Source organism: Barbus barbus, assembly GCF_936440315.1.
Source record: "Barbus barbus genome assembly, chromosome: 4".
Classification (NCBI taxonomy): Eukaryota; Metazoa; Chordata; class Actinopteri; order Cypriniformes; family Cyprinidae; genus Barbus; species Barbus barbus.
Window position 1 is genome coordinate 33,302,398 of NC_136732.1, and position 22,814 is coordinate 33,325,211.

General features: G+C 38.4%; 4 protein-coding genes across 5 annotated transcripts; 1 reads left to right on the plus strand and 3 right to left on the minus strand.

Annotated features, from left to right (window-relative positions):
- The first annotated feature begins 222 nt into the window (after positions 1–222).
- Positions 223–7,097, plus strand: LOC306860918 (dehydrogenase/reductase SDR family member 7B-like). Its single transcript, XM_079402942.1, has 7 exons — positions 223–268; positions 1,179–1,336; positions 1,444–1,559; positions 2,529–2,739; positions 6,084–6,176; positions 6,245–6,397; positions 6,526–7,097. The coding sequence occupies exons 2-7, from the start codon at positions 1,183–1,185 to the stop codon at positions 6,729–6,731; spliced, it is 933 nt and encodes a 310-aa protein (XP_079259068.1). The 5' UTR covers positions 223–268; positions 1,179–1,182; the 3' UTR covers positions 6,732–7,097.
- A 2,391-nt stretch (positions 7,098–9,488) lies between these two features.
- Positions 9,489–13,575, minus strand: LOC306866196 (transmembrane protein 11, mitochondrial-like). 2 transcript variants are annotated; one of them, XM_079411280.1, is made up of 2 exons: positions 12,879–12,930; positions 9,489–11,234 (listed from the first exon to the last, which is right to left on the minus strand). In XM_079411280.1, the coding sequence occupies exons 1-2, from the start codon at positions 12,923–12,925 to the stop codon at positions 10,718–10,720; spliced, it is 564 nt and encodes a 187-aa protein (XP_079267406.1). In that variant the 5' UTR covers positions 12,926–12,930; the 3' UTR covers positions 9,489–10,717. The 2 variants fall into 2 exon arrangements, with proteins under 2 accessions (XP_079267406.1, XP_079267407.1); XM_079411281.1 differs by lacking the exon at positions 12,879–12,930 and adding an exon at positions 13,419–13,575 and having other exon boundaries at positions 9,672–11,234.
- Positions 13,576–15,293: 1,718 nt separating this feature from the next.
- LOC306868937 (protein NATD1-like) lies at positions 15,294–17,691 on the minus strand. Its single transcript, XM_079415416.1, has 3 exons — positions 17,457–17,691; positions 16,566–16,684; positions 15,294–16,456 (listed from the first exon to the last, which is right to left on the minus strand). Exons 1-3 carry the CDS (start codon positions 17,614–17,616, stop codon positions 16,340–16,342), a joined length of 396 nt encoding a protein of 131 aa, XP_079271542.1. The 5' UTR covers positions 17,617–17,691; the 3' UTR covers positions 15,294–16,339.
- Positions 17,692–19,388: 1,697 nt separating this feature from the next.
- On the minus strand, positions 19,389–21,942 carry LOC306868940 (putative phosphatase phospho1). The gene is made up of 3 exons (XM_079415420.1): positions 21,837–21,942; positions 21,357–21,398; positions 19,389–20,568 (listed from the first exon to the last, which is right to left on the minus strand). Exon 3 carries the CDS (start codon positions 20,502–20,504, stop codon positions 19,653–19,655), a length of 852 nt encoding a protein of 283 aa, XP_079271546.1. The 5' UTR covers positions 20,505–20,568; positions 21,357–21,398; positions 21,837–21,942; the 3' UTR covers positions 19,389–19,652.
- Between the last annotated feature and the right edge of the window lie 872 nt (positions 21,943–22,814).

Sequence of the window (22,814 nt, forward strand, 5' to 3'; positions counted from 1 at the left end):
ATCGGCAGTGTATCAAATATTTATTGCCCCACTGTATATATATATATATATATATATATATATATATATATATATTATTAACCTAAAAGAACACTTGTGTCTGTATCTTATTTGTCCTTTATCATATCCATTGATGTGTTTGCTTGCTGGATTCTGTAGAGGGCGTAATAGCTTCGTCCCATCGGAATGTTATTGGACAGCCGAAATCACGTGATTGTGTTGATTTCCGGTTTCTCCATTCAGTCATATGGGTCTTATTTTACGGAAGGTAATGTGTTATTATTCCTGCCAGTTTATTTTATGTTTGCAAAACAGTACATGCAGGTCTTACAGATACTGATTATTAGAGATATTAAGATTGTTTTGTGAAAATAAGTTCGGTTGCATAATGCAATGAAACGTTTATACGTGATTTAATATTCAAGATAGTTGTTGTGGATTAATTAGTGTAACGTTACTATACATCAGTGATAATTACTCTGTATTATCGAACAGAATAAGGGATGTTTTAACAATAAATCAATCACGAAAATGTCTGAGCGACACCTGACCACTGATGCCCCTGACAGATGTGTGTTTTCAGTGTTTGCATAATATTATAGTATTTATTAATATTTTGAACGAATTTTGTTTTCATATTTCAGCTTTCATTTTAGTTTAAAAATACTAGTATTTTTATGTTTGTAATTTTTACTTTTTTTTTTATAAATAGTTTTTACTATTTTAAAATATTTAATGTTTTTGTCATTTGTCATCTTATTTTTATTTCAGCTTTATATCAATTAAACGTATTACATTTATTTCAATCAAAAAGGTTATGGATTTTTGGTGTGTGTGTGTTTTCTATTCGACTCTTAATTTTTTTTAAAGTGTAAGGTAAAAGTATTTTATGTGCTTAACTGGTCACCTTTTTTAGGTTTTCATCTTTTAAAAAATAATAATTTTTAAAATGCAAATATTTTATGTAAAAACGTGCGGTATAAAAGAGTTATACCGATCATATACAATGTTCTTCTATAAAATATTGTTTACAATTTACAGTTCTGTCAGCATGTAAAAAAAACATACCCACATTAAAGTTCAATGGTGTTTTCACAGAATACTGCCATGTTACATTTAGATAAAGATGCTAGGCTGAGTTTTAATATATGTGAATTAATATATGCATATGTGTACAGTCACATGGAGCGTGTGTTCGGTTTAGGCGTTGGGCCACTAGCAGCTGGGACCGTGGGGCTGCTGATTTTGCTGAAAGTGATCCAGAGATTGAGACACAAGCAGAGAGTACAGGATAAAGTGGTGGTGATCACTGGAGCCAGTTCAGGCCTGGGCAAAGGTTACATGAACAAACTCACTTATAATGCTGATCATAATGTCTTATCAATGGCATTTGGCTCTAGATATTACATCATTAATATTCTCAATCTGTCTTTTGTGTTTCAGAGTGTGCGCGGGTCTTCCATGAGGCGGGGGCCCGACTGATCCTGTGCGGACGGGACCAGAAGAGACTACAGGAGGTCGTGGAGGAGCTGGGAAACAAAACCAGTGGAAAGACACAGGTGAAAACAGGCAATCAAATCTTGCCAGTGCACTCAAAGTGATGTTATCTCTTAAGGTGTTTGTTACGGCCCGTAACCATTTTAAGGCTCGTTAATTCAAACAATTAAATAAAGGACACAGGCCGAACATATGAAAAGAATGATGTGACACCTGATGTGAATTTCAAGACGCTTCTTATTTAATTCACTTACGGTATTCAACTCAAACCTTCAGATAATAATACACAACAGTTCACAAATAATATTTATAAACAATCTTAATGAGTAATAACAAAGAAAAAAATAGTCAGCTCACGGGTAGGAAAGCTAAGAAAACAGACTCCTAACTAAACCTGTTCTCGGAACAAAGCACTTACCTGACTCCCGAAATAAAAATAAGAATAGGTGAGTCTACCGGACACCCGCTTCCCTCGCTCAGTTCTTACTAAATAAACAAAACATGAACTAGTAATTAAATACTCTACCCGCAACTGATAAGTAAAAAGAATATCACATACCAAAACACAAATTTACAAGTTAAACCTAAGCATAACGAAAAACAAAAATATAGCCTCAAAGAGGCGATGAAATATCTGGAATCCTTGATGACGTCACACGACTCTGCAGAATGGAAATCCCCCACAAGGCCACCTATGGGCTTACATTTACATTTACATTACATTTATTCATTTAGCTGACGCTTTTATCCAAAGCGACTTACAATTGCTATATATGTCAGAGCTCGCACGCCTCTGGAGCAACTAGGGGTTAAGTGGACACATTGGTGTCTCACAGTGGATTCGAACCCGGGTCTCTCACACCAAAGGCATGTGTCTTATCCACTGCGCCATCACCACCCCCTTAGAATATAAATATAAATATAAATGTCACACAGATACGCGTAACAGTGTTATATACACTAGGCAAATATATGCAAGCATACATATGTCCAGTCTCTTAACTAGGTTTATTTATGACTTTCTTTTTCAGACTTACACTCCCTGCACTGTCATCTTTGACCTCTCCAACACATCTGTGGTTTCCAGCGCCGCCGAGGAGATTTTGAAGTGCCACGGTCATGTCGATGTCCTCATCAACAATGCAGGCATTAGTTACCGTGGCAACATCCTGGACACCCATGTATCAGTACAGCGAGATGTCATGGAGACTAACTACTTCGGTCCTGTTGCTCTTACACAAGGTTAGTGGAGATGAGTCTCAGAAAGAGATCAGCGGAACAATTATATATTTGCTTATACAGTAACTTACCAAGGCTGCATTTATTTGATTAAAATACAGTTAAAACTGTAATATTGTGAAATATTACTACAATTTAAAATTTGCATATATTTTAAATTGTAATTTATTCCTGTGATGCAAAGCTGAATTTTCAGCATCATTACTCCAGTTTTCAGTGTGATGCTTCAGAAATCAGTCTGATATGCCCGATTTGCAGCTTAATAATAGTTTCTTAGTATTATATCAGTGCTGAAAACAGTTGTTCTGCTTAATATTTTTGTGGAAACCGAGATATTTATTTTTCAAATGCTGGTTTTTAACTCTCTATCAATTGTAGTATCCTGAAAAAAAAGTATTTTGTAGCACTGTCTTTACTGTCACTTTTGAGTAATTTCATGAGTCATTGCTGAATATTATTTAAAAATAAATTAATAAATAACTTTCTGGCCACCAACTTTTGAACCATAGTGTATGTGGGTCAAAGACATTAAGATGTCCGCATCAAAAGAAATTGACAAAAGTGATTTTATGTCCATAGAAAGCACATTAAATGTAAGTAATGTGTCTACTTTTAAGGTTTCAAATAAGTTTTTGGAGAATAAAATGTCAAAATTTGGTTGAAATAATGTTACATTGTCATTCAGTGTAACAATATTTATGTAAGAATTCAAACAACATGCTTATTCTGATTTCTACATATTAAAATATATAAAAAAGAATCAGGGAACATATGAAATTTCATTGTGTTTTAAATGAGTAAAATATTCTTACTAACAAATGGGCAAAACCTAGGATAGTGGCAAATTTGTAAAATGTAAAATAACAACTAATTAGTATTTGGGGTGAAGGTAATTAGTATTTTAATATGTCATAAATTTAATTTTGTTGTAAATATGCCTGACATTGTTACACTGAATGACATTTTAGTGAGTGTCTTCTGTAAATCAGGGGAAAATGTATGATATTTATTTTTTGCTCAGAAAAACAAAAACAAGACTGCAATTAAATTAAACCGAAAACTTGTTAATTGTTTTTTTTTGGGGGGGGGGGGGTGACAGCAATTTAAAGCAGTATTACACTTATTGTTTTATGCTTAAACACTTTTTCGTCTTTGACCCATGTATATTAATGTAAAAATAATATTAAATGTGAAAAAATACAAAATTATAGGCTTACACATTAGTGCTGTAAATTATATCTTCTTATCTAATTATATCTTATCTTATACCTTCAACATTTCTCACATTATCACAGTTTATTTGCTATCGTTTAGAAAATGGTAATAAAATATGACAGGAACTCAGAGCTAAATTGTGTCAGAACAAATTCATTTTGATATGTCAGATAACTTTGATAAAAAGGTATGTAATGAATTGGGTTGAATAGCTGTCAGGTGTTAAATTTAAGTACACAATTAGATAGGTCAACCAATTACCAAGCAATGCTTAATTTCGTTCAGTCTTTGTTGCATAAAGTTCTAATAAGCAACTATTAGAACGAAAAACATGGTCAGTTCAAAGTGTCTGAATCATTTTTAGTCCCACATTTTGATCAGTTTATCAATCATACAGTTTTACTGTATATGAAGAATTTTGGGGTATAATGTCACAGTTTACTTTATTGTGCTTTCCACACTTACAGTGCCTTCATTTTTTCATGTTATGTTTTGTTCCTGCCTTGTGTTAAACTGCTTTAAATTACGTTTCTTTCCACATCAATCTACACTCCATATACCATAATGGTAAAGCAAAAAACAGGTTTTTAACATCTAAAAATAAAAAACTTGAATGATTCCATTGCATAAGTAATCATACCCTTATCTGGGACAGTTGGAATTTAGTTCAGGAGCATTCATATTGCTTGTAGGTGTTACTACACTTCGAGTGAAGGTAACCTGTGGCAAATTCAATTGAATGGGTGTGATTTGGAAAGGCACATAGGTCTTAATAAAAGGTCTAACAGCTGATAATGCATATCAGAGCAAAAACCAAGCCCTGAGGTCAAAAGGACTGCCTGTAGAGCTCAGAAACAGGTTTGCGTCGAGCCACACATCTGGAGAAGAGTTCAGAAAAAACTGCTTCATTGAAGGGTCACAGAAGCATGTAATCTCTGTTACCCTTAATGGAAGAAGTTTGAAACAACCAGGACTCTTCCTAGAGCTGGACATCTGTTCAAACTGAGCAATTGTTGGAGACGGGCTTTGGTTAGAGTGGTGACGAAGAACCTGATTGTCACTCTAGTTGAGCACCATGATCGTATATGCAGATGGGAGAAACCTACAGAAGGACAAACATCACTGCAACACTCCACCGATCTGGGCTTTATGGCAGTGTGGCCAAACTCAATGCTCTCCTCAATGAAGACACATGAAGACACACTTGGAAAAAGCACTTAAAGGACCCTCAGACTCTGAGAAACAAGATTCTCTGGTCTGATGAACATCAATTCTAAGCATCCTGTTTGAAGGGAACCAGCTTTGCTCATCACCTGCAGAATACCATCCCAAAAGTAAAGTGTGCTGGTAGCAGCCTCATGCTATGGGGCTGTTTTTCAGCAGCAGGGACTGAGGGACTCATCAGAATAGAAGAAAAGCTTAATGCACCAAACTATTGAGCCTTAATGAAAACCCAGACCAGAGCATTCAGAACCTCAGACTGGGCAGAAGGTTTACCTTCCAACAGGACAGTGACCCTAAGCACACAGCAAGAGTGGCTTATACACAACGCTGTGAATGTCTTTGAGTGGCCCAGCCACAGCCTGGACTTGAACCCAATCAAATATTTCTGGAGAAACCTGAAAATGTGCATCTTCCCCCAGCCAACCTGAAAGAGCTTGAGAGGTGAAGAGGTGAGGAGACAAATGGCAGATAATTGCCAAATGTTGATGAGCAAAGCTTGTCTTGAGAGACTTGAGACTGTAAAGGTGCTTCAGCTAAATATTTAGTTCAGGGTATGAATACTTATGCAGTGTACTTTATTTTTGTTATATTAAATACATTTACGAATCTGTAACAGTTCTGTTTTTGCTTTATCAATATGGTGTATGGAGTGTAGATTGATATGATTAAAGCAGTTTAACATCAGGCAGCAACATAACATAAAATGTGAAAAAAATGAAATTAATACTTTTGCAAGGCACTGTGCATAAATGAACTATTGTCCTGCACCCACTAGTAGAAAATATATACAATTATATCTGGTGTCTGAATAATTTTTGGTTTGACTGTATAACATTATGTAGATTTTTATTATAATTAAGAATTATAATTTTAATTATTCTTATTAAAACATTTTTTATTCAATCCAGCCATTCTGCCTTCAATGGTGGATAGACGCAGTGGGCATATTGTAGTCATCAGCAGCGTGCAGGGAAAGATCTCCATACCGTACAGATCTGCATGTGAGTATACGTTCACAAAAGAAGGCATTTCTGTACCTTGCTTGCATATCTGAAATGTTTTCTGTCAGATTCTGCATCCAAGCATGCGACGCAGGCCTACTTTGACTGTTTGAGGGCAGAGGTGGACCGGTTCGGCCTGCAGGTGTCAGTCATCAGCCCTGGTTACATCAGAACCAACCTGTCCATTAATGCAGTCACGGGGGACGGCTCCAAATATGGAGGTGAGAGCATGTTGTTCTTGTCAACAATCTGAGTTATAAAAGATGTTTTGGAAAATGAGTATCATAAATGTGCAAATTTTAATATTATTCATACGTTTCTTATTGTGTGTGTTCTTTTGGATCTGAAGTAATGGACAAAACCACAGCGAGGGGGTCGGATCCGGTGGACGTGGCACATGCTGTTCTGAAAGCTGTCTGTCACAAACAGAAAGACGTTGTATTGGCTGGGCTGCTGCCTACTGCAGCCATCTATCTGCGCACCCTGTGGCCCGCTCTCTACTTCAGACTGATGGCTTCACGCGCCATAAAAGAACACAAAGTGAAGGAGGAATAAGAGAAAACAGTATCTTTGCATCTTTCTTCTGAAGATTTCAGTCTGATTTTTATGCCTAAAGATAAATGCTCATGGAATGTATTTAATAAATATTTAAAAATGGATTCAGTTGCTCGAATCATCCCTGATCTTTGAAAAACACTTATATAAGCAAAACACACATTCATCACACAAGAACCAGATTACATCTATTTAATCAAATTTCTGCTGGTCTTAAACCGTTTTAATTTGCCCTTCCACAAATTAAGGCCTTGAAAGGTCTAAAATTCAGTCAAAAGTCAAAAATGTTACATGCATTGCAATAAAAATGTATATCTTTGTCAGTATTATTGTTTTGTGTTTCAATACAAATATCTAAACATCCTTAATTTAAGATCTATTTACTTGAAATGCAAAATGAAGACACGAAGTCTTGATTTTTAATAAAATGAACAAAATTGAATGAGTTCATCTTAATAAAATGGGTATGGGGTATGAAAAGAAAGTTTCCCCTTTGAATTAAGTACTCGACTAAATAGATATTTCTGCTTTTTTTTTCAAACATGAATTCAATTAATTTTGATAAATTTCTCAGAAAACGTGTCATTTTTGAATCGATCTTGATTTTTGTGTAAAAGTTAATGGAGATTTTACATTTCATTTTCAAACTTTGAAGTGCTGCTTTAACAATTCATCCTCACAGTTTTTTCAACTGGTCTTAAAAAGTCTTACATTTACCTTCATAAAACTCACAGAAGGTCCATTATATAGTCCTGTATTCAGTAATTTGTTACTTTAGGCACCCTATTAGACTTGGTGCATTTCCATTTCACCTTTTGCCTACAGTTATAAATCAGATCACGTCTCTTTGTAGTTCCCTTTCGGTTATCACTGATTGTCATCATAGTGTTCAGGTGCCCCTTATTACAACAGGAAGTTGAAATAATCTGAACGTTCAATGATTTGTTTTAATAAAGCTTTCACCTGCCTTCTGCCCCAATTATATATTACTTGAAACATTTCCATGGCAACAAAAAACAATAAGAACCCATGTGGAGCATCACTGCAAGGACCTCATGATAATCTGCTTATGACAGATACGTGACACGTTTTGTTTTTTTTGGTAGAGATGCGCCACACATATGCAGCTCTCAATAAGAACCCGGGAAATGTTTGTGCTTTAGAAGAAAAGCAATCTCTAAGTGCAATAACTGATATATAGAGGAGGATTTTCTTCAAGAACCTTACCAGTGGGCTATGATGTTCGTTCAAATTAAAGCTGCCCATTTGCAACTTCCTTGCAACATTTTAGTCCTGAAAAACCAAAACACTAAGGACTTCGCAATGCCAGCCAGGTGATTTTTGTCTCCAAATAAGGTTGATACTGGAAACTCAGCAGACATTTCTGTCACAGCAATGTTATTTAAATGGTGTTCAAACAGTCAGTCTAAACACAACGAAAATTACTGCCTCATTCAGTCCTTAGTTTCCACCGGTTCACACACAGCTCTAAACTCCCAGATATAAAAAGGTGTCCATGAAATATGTGGTATTTTGCCCGATTCTTCTTCCACAAGTTTACCTTTAAGATGAGTTTCACATTCTCAGTTTTAAGCCTAGTTTCCTTTTAAACCCAGTAAAACATCAAAACCATTTAGGGATAACCCCAATTCCAGTCCCCTAAAAACCCTGCTCATATTTGATTAAAACCCAGCTGAATTGATGTGACAAGCATATTTTAAACAGATTTTTTAAACACACAACACATAAACTCACCTTCTGACCTGAGATCATCACAGACATGAACTATGGAAGAATTTCCTCACATGACCTATAGACATGAACTTGGTCTTTGTGTTTAAGCACTAATCTTGAATCAATTTTTACCTAAAAATGTATCTTAATTCCTAATTATTCTTGAATTAAGCATTATTTCTTTACGTAGTGTCACCTTTTAGGACATTCTAAAATATGTGGTTTTGATGAACCAACAATGCCAGGCCAAAAAATGCCATTTTTAAGAAACACTGACAAACCATGCATCTGACAAGTCAAGAATTAGGCTTTTCTATCTGGCTCCTGCAGACAAAAGATGACAAACATGTTTGACAAAATATCAATTTTGCAATTCTAGTGAGCAGAAAATTACACTTAAAGGGATAGCTCACCCAAAAATGACAATTCTGTTATTAATTACTCACCCTCATGTCGTTCCAAACCCGTAAGACCTTTGTTCATCTTCAGAACACAAATTAAGGTATTTTTGATGAAATCCGAGAGCTTTCTGATCCTCCATAGACGGCAACGCAACTGACACCTTCAAGGCCCAGAAAGGTAGTAAGGACATTGATAAAATAGTCCCTGTGACAACATTGGTTCAACTGTAATTTTACGAAGCTGAAACATGTGATTTGGAGGAGAAGAATGTTTTTGGGGTTTAGTTTGCACAAAAAAGATTTTCGTAGCTCTGGTATTTAATTAAAAATTTGTGTTCTGAAGATGAATGAAGGTCTTAAAAGGTTTGGAGCGACGTGAGGGTGAGTAATTAATGACAGAATTTACATTTTTGGGTGAAATAACCCTTTAAAATAAAGACTGACCATTTTGAGCCTACCTTTTTCTCTTTGAATATCCTGTTTCAGATATTATACTCTACAATATGTAAATAAAACATATCAGAAAACTAATTTAAGCTCGACAGGCTGGGGTGCATTCATAAAAACACTATAAATCATTTGAGGCTTAAACTTTCACAAAGTTGTCTTATGCAAACTGTTAAGCAATAGTAATTCAGTTAAACTGGTTTATCTGCTAATTCAAGGTATAGTGAATGAAGAAAAAAAATTAAACAACAGCATGGGTCTGGAACACAAGTAAATGATAAAACATTAATATATGAGTGAACTTTGCATTTCAGATGTGTTCCCATTTACTGCTCATCTTTTTTTTTTTTTTATATTCAACTTCATAAGAGCTGGATTTACACTAATCCATTTACTGCCGCATTCAGTCCTTTGTTTCAAACACAGTTCCAATCTCTCTGATTTGAAAAGGAGTCCATGTGCATTAAATATACTCTATTTTTCCACAAGTTTACCCTTCAGATTTCTTAAGATGAGTTACGCATTTCCATTTTGACCTCTAGTTTCCTTTGACAGCATATATAGGTCTAGATCATCACAAATGACAAAATTTTAGGGGCGAAGTGAACTATCCATTTCAGATGAGCTCACATTTTCTGATCACCTTTCATATTTACTTTTCATAACTTCATACGAAGATTCAAACTGATCCATTACAAACCACGGCTTGTAAAGCAAATCTGGCCGTGAGCTCTGCGTGAAGGCTAAAACTCAGATGTGCGCCAAGAAAGAATCTGAGCCCTTGAGGGTCAAATAAAGGTGGTCAGAGATGCCAGTGAAGTTAAATCTCCTACTGTTTAATGAAAAGGTGATGCACCAAAGGCAGGGTACAGTAAAACTACACAGAGGGAGAAAAGAGAGGATTCAAAGGTCATTCTTAAAACATGATCCGTCCGTCTGTCCACCACACGTTTAGTTCGACAGGTCGCTGTCCGGGTGTGGAAGTTCCGTGTGGGTGGCAGGTGACGTTTGGGGAGGGCGCCGGGACGAGGAAGGGGCTGGACAGGCACAGGGAAGGAGCGGGAAGGGGGGCTCAAGTGCACTGGTGATAACACTTTTAAAGTACAGAGAAAAGGGGAAGATTCATTCAGAACTACAAGCTCCCCCCCAACCCTTCCTCTCATCCATCCATCCAATCTTTAACCGATTGAAAGCAAAACCCTGAAAAAGCGTAAAAGAGAGAGCGACGCCTCCTTTTGTTTTCCCATCACTCTCTCCGTCGGTCCATCCATGTTTTGTTTGGTGTGTGTGTGTGTGTATCTGCCAGTGTCGGGTGTTTAGTAGTGCTTCTCACCTCCCTGTTGCGTTTTTGTGTGTACGCATATATCAGTATCTGTATGCGTGTGTGTGCATGTGCCATAGCGCTCATAGGGCGTACAGTTCATAGATCTTCTTGGCACAGTACGCCAGGGCCGCCAACGCTATCGTGTTGTGCAGTCTCTTTCTGTGCACGTCGTCTCGCCGAACCAGAACCACCGGCGAGGAGGTGGTGAGTGTGTGCAGCGGCAGCCGCGAGAGCTTCTGACTGTCGTACTCCACCTGGTATTTGCAGCAGGGGTCGAACTGCCAGGAGATGCTGTAGAGCGCGGCGCAGGCGAGGCTCAGAGCGCCAGCGGGGAGCGCCACGTAACGGGAGTATTCGACGGGAAGGGCGAGCGGCGTCAGGAGGCACGTGGCCCCTGCCAGAACGGCGGTTTTGTGCAGGCAGTTTCCCACGGCCACCCAGCGGGCCGTCTCGTCTCCGATGCGCGTGGGTTCGATTACGATGTAGCGGTACTGCGCCTCCAGAGCCTGCTCAAGCTCGTACTCAAACTGCTCCTGTGCATTCTCGCCGTTGTAGATCTCGTGGACGATGTAACACTCCGTGGCCGCCATCACTCCCCTGAAGAGAGCGATAGAAAGTGAGAATTCATCAATCTGAATTAAACCAATCCAGATTCTGAAAGTTCTGTTTATGAAACCTAAAAGCTGCAATCTGATTCACATATTCATTTACATGCATCACATGTAATCTAAACAAAACCCAGTTGGCGCAGTGAGAATTGGAGAAAACCAACCTTATATTGTCACAGGAGCGATGGGGAGTATTTTTTTTTTTTTAGCAAAAAAAAAACCCGCCCAGTTCTTAAGATGTGTGTAAACAGATGCATCACTGTGCATGAGGTATTTTTGAATGTGATTGAGAAAACTGTTGTATCAAAGCATTTATTTGTTTCCTGCTTATCGGATTATTTCAGGTCTACATCAAAAACCAGCGTAATAATGTCAATGAGTTGTTGTTTTTGCATGTCAGAAGAGTTTTTAGCTAATATTCAGTAAATATTTAGTCTCCTCCACTGACCAGTTTGTAGGACACAAGTAAACATGCTCATGTTCGTCAGACATATGTAAACATATTAAGGTATTATTGATTCACATTGAGAAAACAGTTAGATTCAATGCTTCATTTCTTCATATCGATCATTTATCATTATTTCAGGTCTACACCACCCCTACCAAACTGAAATCAACAGGGGCATTTACATGAAGCCTTTTCAGTCCATCTTTGTATTTATTTAATTGCATGTAAATTTAACTACTAAAATGTACTGTGTGGAAAAAAGTATAACGGACTACAAAAAATAGATACTTTAAGACCAGCCAACATCTACCAAGATGGGATGGTATGGTTTTTTTTTGTTAATTAAGCAGAATGTTTCAAAAAGCATTTTAAAATAACTATATAAAATCCAAAATGACCGTGTATTCTGGTCTTTATTAGACACGACCTGTCTCGTGTTATCTAAATCAGCCAGACCATCTGCGGCCTGAGTTCACAGTCAGACAAGACACTTTTGAGCGATGTTATGAAGCATAAAGGCTGATGGGAATTTTTTTACGTGTACGATGAAAGACATTTTGCTCTGGTTGGTATATAATTCAAATCTTATTTCAAAATGCCCATTATTTCAGTAAACACTGAGCTGCTAAATAAATCGACAGAGACAAGTGAGAGCGGTAACTTACGTCTTTTAAAACGGTTAAATTAACGCATACTGTCAGTTTAACAAGCAGTGCATTAAACAACCATATTATTAGGAGGAAAAATACAATTTCTTCCAGTTGTCAAGACATTTGCGGCAAACACGAAAGTTTGTATAAAGACTATAACCCCCTGCTAACTGTACACATCTCCTTGAAACCCGTTGTCGTGGCTATGAAGCGCTATTTTAACTTGTTCCTCTCGTGTCAATATGGGTAACACATACTGCAAAAAAACACGAGTGATCAATGTCGAGACTTCAGCCATAAAAACACATTTTTGCCGGTCTGTGCACTGCTAATCGGCGGAGGGACCCCAGAGTCAGTAAGCTAATCAAAACAACACATGAGCTCTATTCAAACCATATTTATTAGTGTTTGCGGCTCTACAAAACTACAAAAGTCTTAGTATTTTAAGGATACCAAACTAACTTAAATTCTGCATGAAGCCTAAAAATTTCACGTCAAGGTTTATGAAATAATGACAGGTTTTAGTCTAACTGACCTCTCCCTGTTGACTGGGACACCGCGCCTCCTTCCCAGCGACGCCATCTTGAAAATGCAACGGACTAGAATTGACGCAAAACCTGTCGCGGTGCACTGTGGGTAATGTAGTTCTAATCTCCTCCTCTGTTGATAACGTTAAACGTTCTCGTCAAACTTAATTTAGACTACAAATCCCGTGAACCAGTTTAGTAGAGGACCCTACCACCTGAACAGAATGTGTAACGATATTAATATTTGCATTGTTTTATTAAAGACAGTTGTTTTTAATATATGAAACATTCTTTCGCAACTGTAACTGATTTTGATTATAGCTTAATCCGTCAGGCTATATAATTTAGGCTTGTGTTTTTGAATAGCGGAGGTGACCAATCGAAAGCAAGGACAACACTATGGGGCTTTTAGTAGGACAAACCATTCCCAAAGCGAATGAAAACGTTGCACAAAGAATGTGGTCTGACAAAACGACTTAGCTGTTTTGTAGCGTGTCCAAAACTTTCGGTCATGTTGTGAACGTGGATGCGATCAACAAGGCACTCACCCATAATGTGGTCGGTTCTCGTTTATGCGGTGAGTCCCGTCCTCGTACGGCGCTGACGGAGCTGGTGCATCAGGGGGTGGAGGGGAGCCGTGTTATAACAACTACACGGTGGACGGTAACACGTGCAGGCTTCGCGCTCTCTGTCTCCCCCAATAGTGATGGATTGCATAACAAACATTGAAACCAATAACTTGATATCTGCATGCATTAACATAAGTGAGGAAACAAAGTGAAATAAATTAAAGAGATTTTTAAGAGAGAGAATAATGGTAATTATAGTCAACTAAAAACTCAGTTGACTATAATAACCGTTACTTGAAATAAAATGTAATTTAATTGCCTGTATTCGTTGTAAGGCCTCATGCACCGAACCTAGATGTCCGTACCGTGACTGTTCGGTATGAATACATACATACAACCCGAATTCCGGAAATGTCATGAGCCAATTCTTCACAATAGAACATAGAGAACATAACAAATGTTTAAACGGAGAAATTTTTACACTTTTAGCCACTAAATGAGCTCACTTCAAATTTGATGCCTGCTACAGGTCTCAAAAAAAGCTGGCATGGGGGCTGAAAAAGCAAGAAATTTTGAAAAGGTTCAGCTGGGAGAACATCCAGCAACTAATTAAGTTTTAAAGGGATGTCTAAGAGAGGCTCTCAGAAGTAAAGATGGGCAGAGGCTCTCCAATCTGTGAAAGAGTGCGTAAAAAGATTGTGGAATACTTTAAAAACAACGTTCCTCAACATCAAATCTCATCATCTACAGTGCATAACATCATCAAAAGATTCAGAGTAACTGGAGAAATCTCTGTGCGTAAGGGACAAGGCCGAAGACCTTTGTTGGATGCCCGTGGTCTTCAGGCCCTCAGACGACACTGCATCATTTATCGGCATGATTCTGTCATTAACATTACTAAATGGGCCCAGGAATACTTCCAGAAACCACTGTCGGTAAACACAATCCGCCGTGCCATCTAAAGATGCCAACTAAAGCTCTATCATGCAAAAAGGAAGCCATATGTGAACATGGTCCAGAAGCGCTGTCATGTCCTGTGGGCCAAGGCTCATTTAAAATGGACTGTTTCAAAGTGGAAAAGTGTTCTATGGTCAGACGAGTCCAAATTTGACATTCTTGTTGGAAATCACAGACGCCGTGTCCTCCGGGAGACCTTCCAGCGTGTTATCAGCGTTCAGTTCAAAAGCCAGCATCTCCGATGATATGGGGGTGCATAAGTGCATACGGTATGGGCAGCTTGTATGTTTTGGAAGGCACTATGAATGCTGAAATGTATATAAAGGTTTTAGAGCAACATAATGCTCCCCTCCAAACAACATCTATTTCAGGGAAGGTCTTGTGTATTTCAGCAGGACAATGCAAAACCACATACTGCAGCTATTACAACAGCATGGCTTCGTAGTAGACGAGTCCAGGTGCTGAATTGGCCTGCCTGCAGTCCAGATCTTTCACCTGTAGAGAACATTTGGTGTATCATTAAACGAAAAACACATCAAAGACAACCACAAACTCTTCAGCAGCTGGAAACCTATATCTATAACCAACACCAAAACTCCAGAAAGTCATAACCTCGATGCTCAGACGTCTTCAAACTGTTTTGAAAAGAAGAGGAGAAGCTACACCATGGTAAACATGCCCCCGTCCCAACTATTTTGAGACCTGTAGCAGGCATCAAATTTGAATCTCATTTTGTACATAAACATTTATCTATGTTCTATTGTGAATAAAATATTGGCTCATGTGATTTTAAATCTTTTAGCTTTCATTTCATTCAAATTTAAACAAATGTAAGTACACACAATGATAATGCTAAAATTATGATAATGATAACTCATGGACATAAACACTCAAGCTAAGTTTTATCTTAAAATTTTTATTCAAAACCATTGAGAGTAAGATTAAGAGTACATAAGTGTGTAAAAACAGATGAATTTCAGACATCTTTAGTCTTTATTACATCAAAAGTTGACATAACAGAGCCCAGTTGCTTTACTTAAAAAAAGATAGCCTTCATCACCAGGAATATCATGGTCATCAATGGTGTCAGCACAGAACATGGCATGATGGTCTGCTCTGTGCAGTGCCTACCCTGTAAACAACCGATCTTGCTCAAGGCAGTTCATCAACTGACTTTTAATAGGACCCCTGGGAATTTTGGGAGTAACTAACATACGCTCATATTCGGTTATTCAACGCACACACACACACATCCAGCCACATGTAACAGAATCCCCTATGCAGAGTTGCTTTATTGTTTTTATAAAGTGTGCATCCTGAGAGGTTCAGCCCTGCGAATATATGGGCAGGCGATTGTCTCCAGAGTCTGAGCTCCTCACTGGCCATAGTATACAGACACACACATGCAAAAGCACAAGATCAGCCTAGAACATGCACAGAAGAAAATAGTCATTTCTGATAGGACGGTTAGATTGTGATGTCCCTAAAACTCCACGCCAGGCTGAGTGTGCACGTTCTGCACATGTGGGAACACAAGTACACATGTATCTCTCTCGTGAGCACCACTAAATCTGAAGGTGTAAGGCCAGAGATGCATATGGAGTCTAACATCACTCTTATGATCATATCAAACAGTTGATATTTTGAGTTCATAACGGGTGTCATAATCCTCTCACTCCTCTGGATTGGCTTGAAAGTCTGCTTGAGACACTGGGAAACTAGCCCACCTCAAAGTCCACACTCTTATCTGTCCTAAGAAAACGTTTTGTATTTGCAGATCTCTCCCCTTCTTAAATCGCACTCACTCGCAAACAAAAAAATAAATCTCTTTCTTTTGTGGAGTTTCAAGACCAGTCAGACAGATTAGGGAATCCCAAAAGATACCCATCCCACCCAATCCCAAATCATCCTAGTAGAATGGAGATCGTGCCCATCTCTGGCTCTCAGTGAAGGATGTGCTCCAGGTAATGGGGGTGAGGGTTTTCTTTGACGTATTTCTGGATATACCAGCAGGTTAAATGGGCTTTCAGGTCTTCCTCTACCACAAAATCCATTGCAGCCTAGCAAAAACAATCACAAACTGTTATATAATGCACACCAACGAACAGCATAATGTAATATCATCATGTACAAACCAGTTCACAATGATCTCGAGTAACCTTCTACAACCTTGGCAAGGTGTTTGGCGATCTCTCGTCCTCGGTAAGCCTCAGGAACCTCAGTGTGCTGCAGATCCACGGTCTTCTTCCCCACATATTCATACAGCAGAACAGCCCTGTCATGGGAACCTTCAATACAGATGCAAATACATTAGACAGCGCACAGTAAACAAAGTTATTCGTGACCATGAAGAACTGCTCAGTCAGACAGGATGCATGTCTGTGCTTTGTTTTTCATTTCCACACGACCGCTTTCCGGGGAAATAGTCGCATAGTCGTGGGGGCTGGGTTTATGTCTCTATGCTACCGTCATTTTCGTGAATGCAAACCCTTTATTTTCATGTGAAACCCCGCAAGTGATAAACGCAAGTCTGTTCCTGTTCCTCCGCTGTTGCTACAGAATGACATAAACGTAGCGAGTTTGCTTTGTACCGAGATAAAGACGAGGGAACAGGAAGTAGCCTAAAACAAAGTCTGGATGGGATGGCTAGCGGGTAAGCTAGCAACTTAGTTACTGATTCAGACAGAGAAGAAAACAAAGCTTGCGTTAGAGAAACTGGTGACAGGCGAGATTTACTGCAGCTCAAAACAAAACTAATAATTGCTGCATGAATCCGACTCATTAAGCGCTTGCTAAAAGACCTACAACCCAGAAACATAAATCATATGCTGATTCGTTCCAGCAAAACAACTACTTAATGTCATATTGCATTAACTACTGGCCAGGGATCAAAGCATAAGCGTACTACTATATAAGTAGGACGGATTTTATTAGATAACGTGTTTAGAAGCGAAATGTAATCAACAAAAGGCATATTTTGCAGGCGGAGCGCACGGTGGTTTGTTTGTCCTCCTCCCCCCGCGACCACCATCTCGTTATATCTGACGCATTATTACTGACCGTTCAGTCGGATGCTGAATTGTCGTCTTTTCTTGTCGTGCTCCACTCGGAGAGGAGTGCTGATGTCCAGGACGCTCATCTGTGCAGCCTGGGCCATAACGACTGTGGGTCTGCTGTCTGGGAGAGCTGTGTGTCTGTAAGACGGCGATGAGAGGCGCATTCATGCCTCGCCGAGGTGAAGACGAGCGTCTGATCCTGCGAAAACACACCATCCGCGGAAATCAGCTGTGAAGTCACGTGCTCGCCGCCGGCCAATCAGGACACGCGCGGTCTCTTTAAAAAGAGCGTGCTGCGCGGCCGCCAGGTGGAGATAAATGTTTGCTGTTCAGTTTTATTAGCTATATATGTTCGGAGCTTATTATATAAACGAGTACAATATATTACAAAGGCATTTTAGAGAAAAAATATAAGCTTGTTTTCTCTATTCTTGTGTACTGCCTTACCAAAATCAAAATATGGTGATGTATAGTTAGTTCATTTCTTTTTAGCTGTACTTAAAGCCTAATATAAGAGTGATATAAATGCTCATTTAAAAAGAAATGATCAATTAGTTTAATCTCTCTCTCTAAGATGTTGTGATGATGTCACAGTTAAAGTTTTGCATCAAAAGTCACACAGAGGACAAAAGATCTCAAGGATCTCAAGTTTTGTCTCTCTCTCTCTCTCTCTCTTCAGTGGCGAGTGTTGCATGGTTTATAGCAGTTCATGCTTTTATTTCAGTCCTGAATCCAACTGTGCAAGATAAATGTCCTTTTTGTACTGACAGAGTTTTTCACTGTTTCATGCATTGTGAGAGATTGAGATCTGTTTACAATGATTGCTTATTTTTGGATTTAAGTATTGTTCAAAAAAAAAAAAAAAGAGGAAAGGACGCTTGTTAAATTTCATTTTAGGATAAGCAAAATGGTGATATATATTAGTAGAAGGTACAAAATCCTCTATGATACAAATTGTCAAGTTGAACTGGTTTTAAAGGGCATGTTAAATGGTTTTATTTTATTTTTTTTACCTATGAAGGAGGTGGATTAGTTTGAAGACATTTGTTGTGTTGGGTTGAAAATGATGTATTGTCTTTTGCTGAGAATATTGTATAATCTAATGAGGTGTTTTGTATGGAATGTGAGTTTTATTGGAAATTTGTATTAATTTTGTATTAAATAAAGGTGTTATCTCTCTCTCTCTCTATATATATATATATATTTATGATATCTAAGTTTTCTTTATAGTGGTTAAAACTATTTCCCAAAGCTTTTTGTGTGTCAGGTAGTCAGATTCTGATTATACAAAATGACATGTACTGTAAAAAGTGTTACACAAGTCAACATGACTTAAGTTGATTCTGGAATTTGATCTCATTGTGTCTATAGATATCCTGAAAACCATGTAAGACACATGACAGGTGCTGGGGTGTGGGGTCAAAACATACACAGGGTTGAGTAAATGGCTTTATATCCATGCTGGTGAGGTTCAGAGATTTCAGATCCATAGTCTCACATCCAAAGTTCACAGACTTTGCATAAAAGATAGGAACAAACACAAAACCAAACACAAATTCTTCAAATCACAGGTTAAAAAATACAGCACATCCTGCCAACAGAGGATAGTTTACTAATAAAAACCATAGCATACAATACACACAGTATTTCAACGGCAAATACTAACTATTGGAATTTATTTCTCATTAGTAAGATGATCATTTTAGTGAATCACTTTAGCATTTTTCACATAAATAATCACCTATAGCACCTCAGATTTGCATCTTTAAAAATAACAATATAAAATATTTGAATTTGTGGAAATGACAGTACAATACAGAAATTGGTCCTAAGCATGATAATAATAATAATAATAATAATAATAATAATAATAATGCATTTAGGGATAGACACCACTGGCCAGTCTTAGTGTTAATGTAATCAGATTTTTTTTTTTAAGTCTAAGAGGCTCAATCATACACACACACGCATTATAAATTCATTCTCATATAGATGTGTCTGTGTATTTAAATGTAAGTTTATAGCGGTGATATTTCAAATGTACAAACAATGCATCTTATTAAAAGACCCTTAACAGCCTGGCAGTTTCTAGACAGAACTAAGTTGATGCATATTTGGTAAAACCAAAATAATATAGTTTGGAATGCACTCTAGAAAGCCCTACACATTATTAGGGCCTCATTTAGGTGTATGTATATATTTAGGGCCTCTCTAATATCTTCCTCAGGGTGTTGATGACATCCTCTCCACTGTTCCAGGGCACCACACTGGCCCTGAACTCTCCAGGTTTGGCTTGTTCCATCTCTTGGATCAGCTTGTGCATGGGAAAGTCCCGGCGTGGGAATGCTATATCGCCCGGTGACAGTGTGAGTGATGGGCAAAAGTCATTGGCCCCATCGCCCACGTACAACACCTTCTGGTACGGTCGTCCGCCCCTCTCTCGCACACGCTGGGCCACGTATTGCCTCACCACCACTGTTTTGCACATGTTCGCCGGGCATCGCTGGCACTCATGGGAGTGGAAGGGGCGAAGCTGCAGCTGCCCATTATCATCAAAGTGAGCTGGGTTGGTGAAAATGCGCAGAAACAGCGGGTGGAAGCCCAGGTGCTGCAGCCACGTCTCGATGAAGACTGTATTGGCATCTGACACACAAATTACTTCAAAGTCCTTTGAAGGCTGGGAGAGCAGGAAATGCATCAAAGTGGGGATGCCTGGGCAGGGAGGGAGTTTCTCCACTGTGCCTCGAATAGCTGCCGGGGTGACGCCCTGTTCGGCGAGGTAGGCCAGCACACGCTGCATGTACTCATTGTAGCGGCCGGGAAGGTAGGTGTCTTTCAGCCAGCCGGGCAGGACTCCACCAGGCGCCACAGTAACCATAGAGTCGTCGCTGCACTCGTCCACCAGGGTCTCATCAAAGTCAAAGAATATAAGGAAACGCCTGTCGTTAAGGGGCGGAGCCTGAGCTCTGCTTCTGTGTTGGTGGGGCTCCTCCACTCCACTAGGAGGATGGGGTGGAGAAACACAGCAGTTGAAGACAGAGTCCCGCATCATGGATGGGAGGGAAGATTATGTCAGCACAGATGTCTTTTACGTCTCTGACTTTTTTGCTCCTCAACTGCAAATGAAAAGAGCAATCCAGTTATTCAAGATTCAAGAGTTTTATTTGTCACATACACAATTATACAGGGTATAACCTGCCAGATTTTGCATAGATGCCAGATATTCAAGCAGACAAAAGGAAAAGAAAAAAAAAGATAAGCAGAAAGCGGTAGCAGAAGAAAAAACAATACATTGAAACAGCTGTGAAGTAAATAAAACTTTAGCCTTAATATTGAACATTTACAAAGTCAATTCATTGCATGAGTCTCGTTCATGCTCCTTCCATAAAAAAAATAAAATAAACAAAAAGATTTTTCCCCCAGATTCAGCTACAAGGTCAAATATTTATTTTAAAGATTGACTAATCTGGCAGTCACTTGACTGAATACATGAATTGAGACTACACTTAAACTGAGTTTCTATGTATGCAGTTTTCTTCTGAATTGTTTTGAAAGTTAAGAGAATTTTGTTCACAGCGTCACAATATAAATGTATTTAATATGTAGTAATATTTTCTTTAAAAGATAAGGCATCTTATAGTTGTGTTCTTCTAGAATTTAATATATTTATTTGACATAAAACATTTATTTATTGTCTTGAGGATTGAGTTTTTATTAAGTGGTAATCTCATAAATAAAAAGAAAACAATGAAATTATGCATTTGTGTTAAGAGCATTAGTGATCATCTCTGGAAATGTTGCCATTTTATCAACTGATGTGTGTCTTATGTCAACCAATATCAGTAAGTCGATTCACAGAAGTGGTTTTGACTTGTTGAACTAAACTTATGATGATGCAACTCACCTCTTTTCACCTTAAGCTCGCCGCTGCGCATGCAGTGTCAACCTACAACAGAAGAATACAGAGAAATATGACGTTACATTTACCAACCTATACCCAACTCACAAATGTTTCCATTAAGCGAGAACAGTCTCGTTAACAGTGAGCATTCACAAAATGTGCTGTTAAACGATATAGCCAACTGAAACTGGAGTTAGATGACAGTGTGATTATTCATGTCTCGCTCTAATGGCTTGTAATCAAAAGCAGATCCGCATCGTATTTCTATGACCTTGGTTTCACGTTACATGCATTACAGAACAGATGATGCAACAGAAGCACCTGGCTTTTCCTGCGCTTCGATACTCGGCAAGGTATAGTTTTAAAGCTGAGCAGAATAATTAAATTGCCAATTAATTTCAAATATGTGCAACAGAAAGTATTTCATAAGATAATTATCCTACTAAAAATCCCACAGCATCTACAGGCAAAAAAGCAGAATACCTTGAGCAGGACGTCCAGTTTAGATGTTCATCACTACCGAAGTCTTCGGCTTCTGCCTGGCTCCTCAAAAGTGCTGGAGATTTATGGTCCGAGCCTGTTTTATGGAGCCACGGTGGCGCGCATCGGACGGGCACCGCCTCTCATCCATCACCGCATCCACTGACAACCTCGCTACAGTACAGATCAGATCATCTACTGCTAGAGCTTTTACTGAGAAAATACACAAGGAACTCTATTTATTAAATAAAAGAAATATCGCAATGTAACCTACTTGGGCTATTTGTACATTTCTATTGTACATTCAGTATACTTCCATAAGAGCGTGAGAATGGGATGACATTGTAGGGGGTTTTAAAATATACTTTTGCTTAATTTTTTTTTTTTACATTTATGCATGTATGCACTTTGTTGCATAAGTATATTTACACGTCACTCGCGTTAATAAAAATATATTAGCTACAAAAGCACATAAAAAAAAATTGTGCGCAAAAAAAGTTCTAGTATTGCATTCTAGTATCATTTATGACTAAATTAAAACTGAGAATTTTAAATGGCTTTTAACGGGGGTATAATTTAAGGTGAGTGCAGTTTGTTATAGTTCCTTCTGTTGAGAAAAGCTAATGACAGCCTGTTAAAAAAGCTATTTTTGGGAGGGGTAGAAAAGGGAACCGGTTTGTCATTATCACCATCCCTAAACAGGAAAGTCTTGATAGCCTACTTGATGGAATGTATGTTAGTATAGGCCTATAGGCTACTCTACATTCAAATGAACTCTTTCTGCAGGTCTATGTTGACTACTGATATATTCCAAGGGCATCTGGACATAAGGGCATCAGTCAATGCAGTTGCAGATGTAACTCTACACAGATAACGATCAAATAGGTAACATTGTGAAGAAAAACACTCAATGCAAATGTCCCGTTTCATTTTCATCACCAGAGTTCAATGAGTTCAGGACACTCTAATCACGTGCTTCAC

What these genes read in the sequence shown, in the direction of transcription:
- LOC306868940 (XM_079415420.1), bottom strand. Translation starts at nt 20,504, where the DNA reads ATGATGCGGGACTCTGTCTTCAACTGCTGTGTTTCTCCACCCCATCCT.
- LOC306868937 (XM_079415416.1), bottom strand. Translation starts at nt 17,616, where the DNA reads ATGCGCCTCTCATCGCCGTCTTACAGACACACAGCTCTCCCAGACAGC. An exon ending in ATTCAGCATCCGACTGAACG is followed by an intron (nt 16,685 to 17,456) that starts GTCAGTAATAAT and finishes TCTGTATTGAAG; the next exon opens with GTTCCCATGACAGGGCTGTT. An exon ending in TCGCCAAACACCTTGCCAAG is followed by an intron (nt 16,457 to 16,565) that starts GTTGTAGAAGGT and finishes TGTTTTTGCTAG; the next exon opens with GCTGCAATGGATTTTGTGGT.
- LOC306866196 (XM_079411280.1), bottom strand. Translation starts at nt 12,925, where the DNA reads ATGGCGTCGCTGGGAAGGAGGCGCGGTGTCCCAGTCAACAGGGAGAG. An exon ending in GTCCCAGTCAACAGGGAGAG is followed by an intron (nt 11,235 to 12,878) that starts GTCAGTTAGACT and finishes CGCTCTCTTCAG; the next exon opens with GGGAGTGATGGCGGCCACGG.
- LOC306860918 (XM_079402942.1), top strand. Translation starts at nt 1,183, where the DNA reads ATGGAGCGTGTGTTCGGTTTAGGCGTTGGGCCACTAGCAGCTGGGACC. An exon ending in CAGTTCAGGCCTGGGCAAAG is followed by an intron (nt 1,337 to 1,443) that starts GTTACATGAACA and finishes TTTGTGTTTCAG; the next exon opens with AGTGTGCGCGGGTCTTCCAT. An exon ending in GGACGGCTCCAAATATGGAG is followed by an intron (nt 6,398 to 6,525) that starts GTGAGAGCATGT and finishes TTGGATCTGAAG; the next exon opens with TAATGGACAAAACCACAGCG.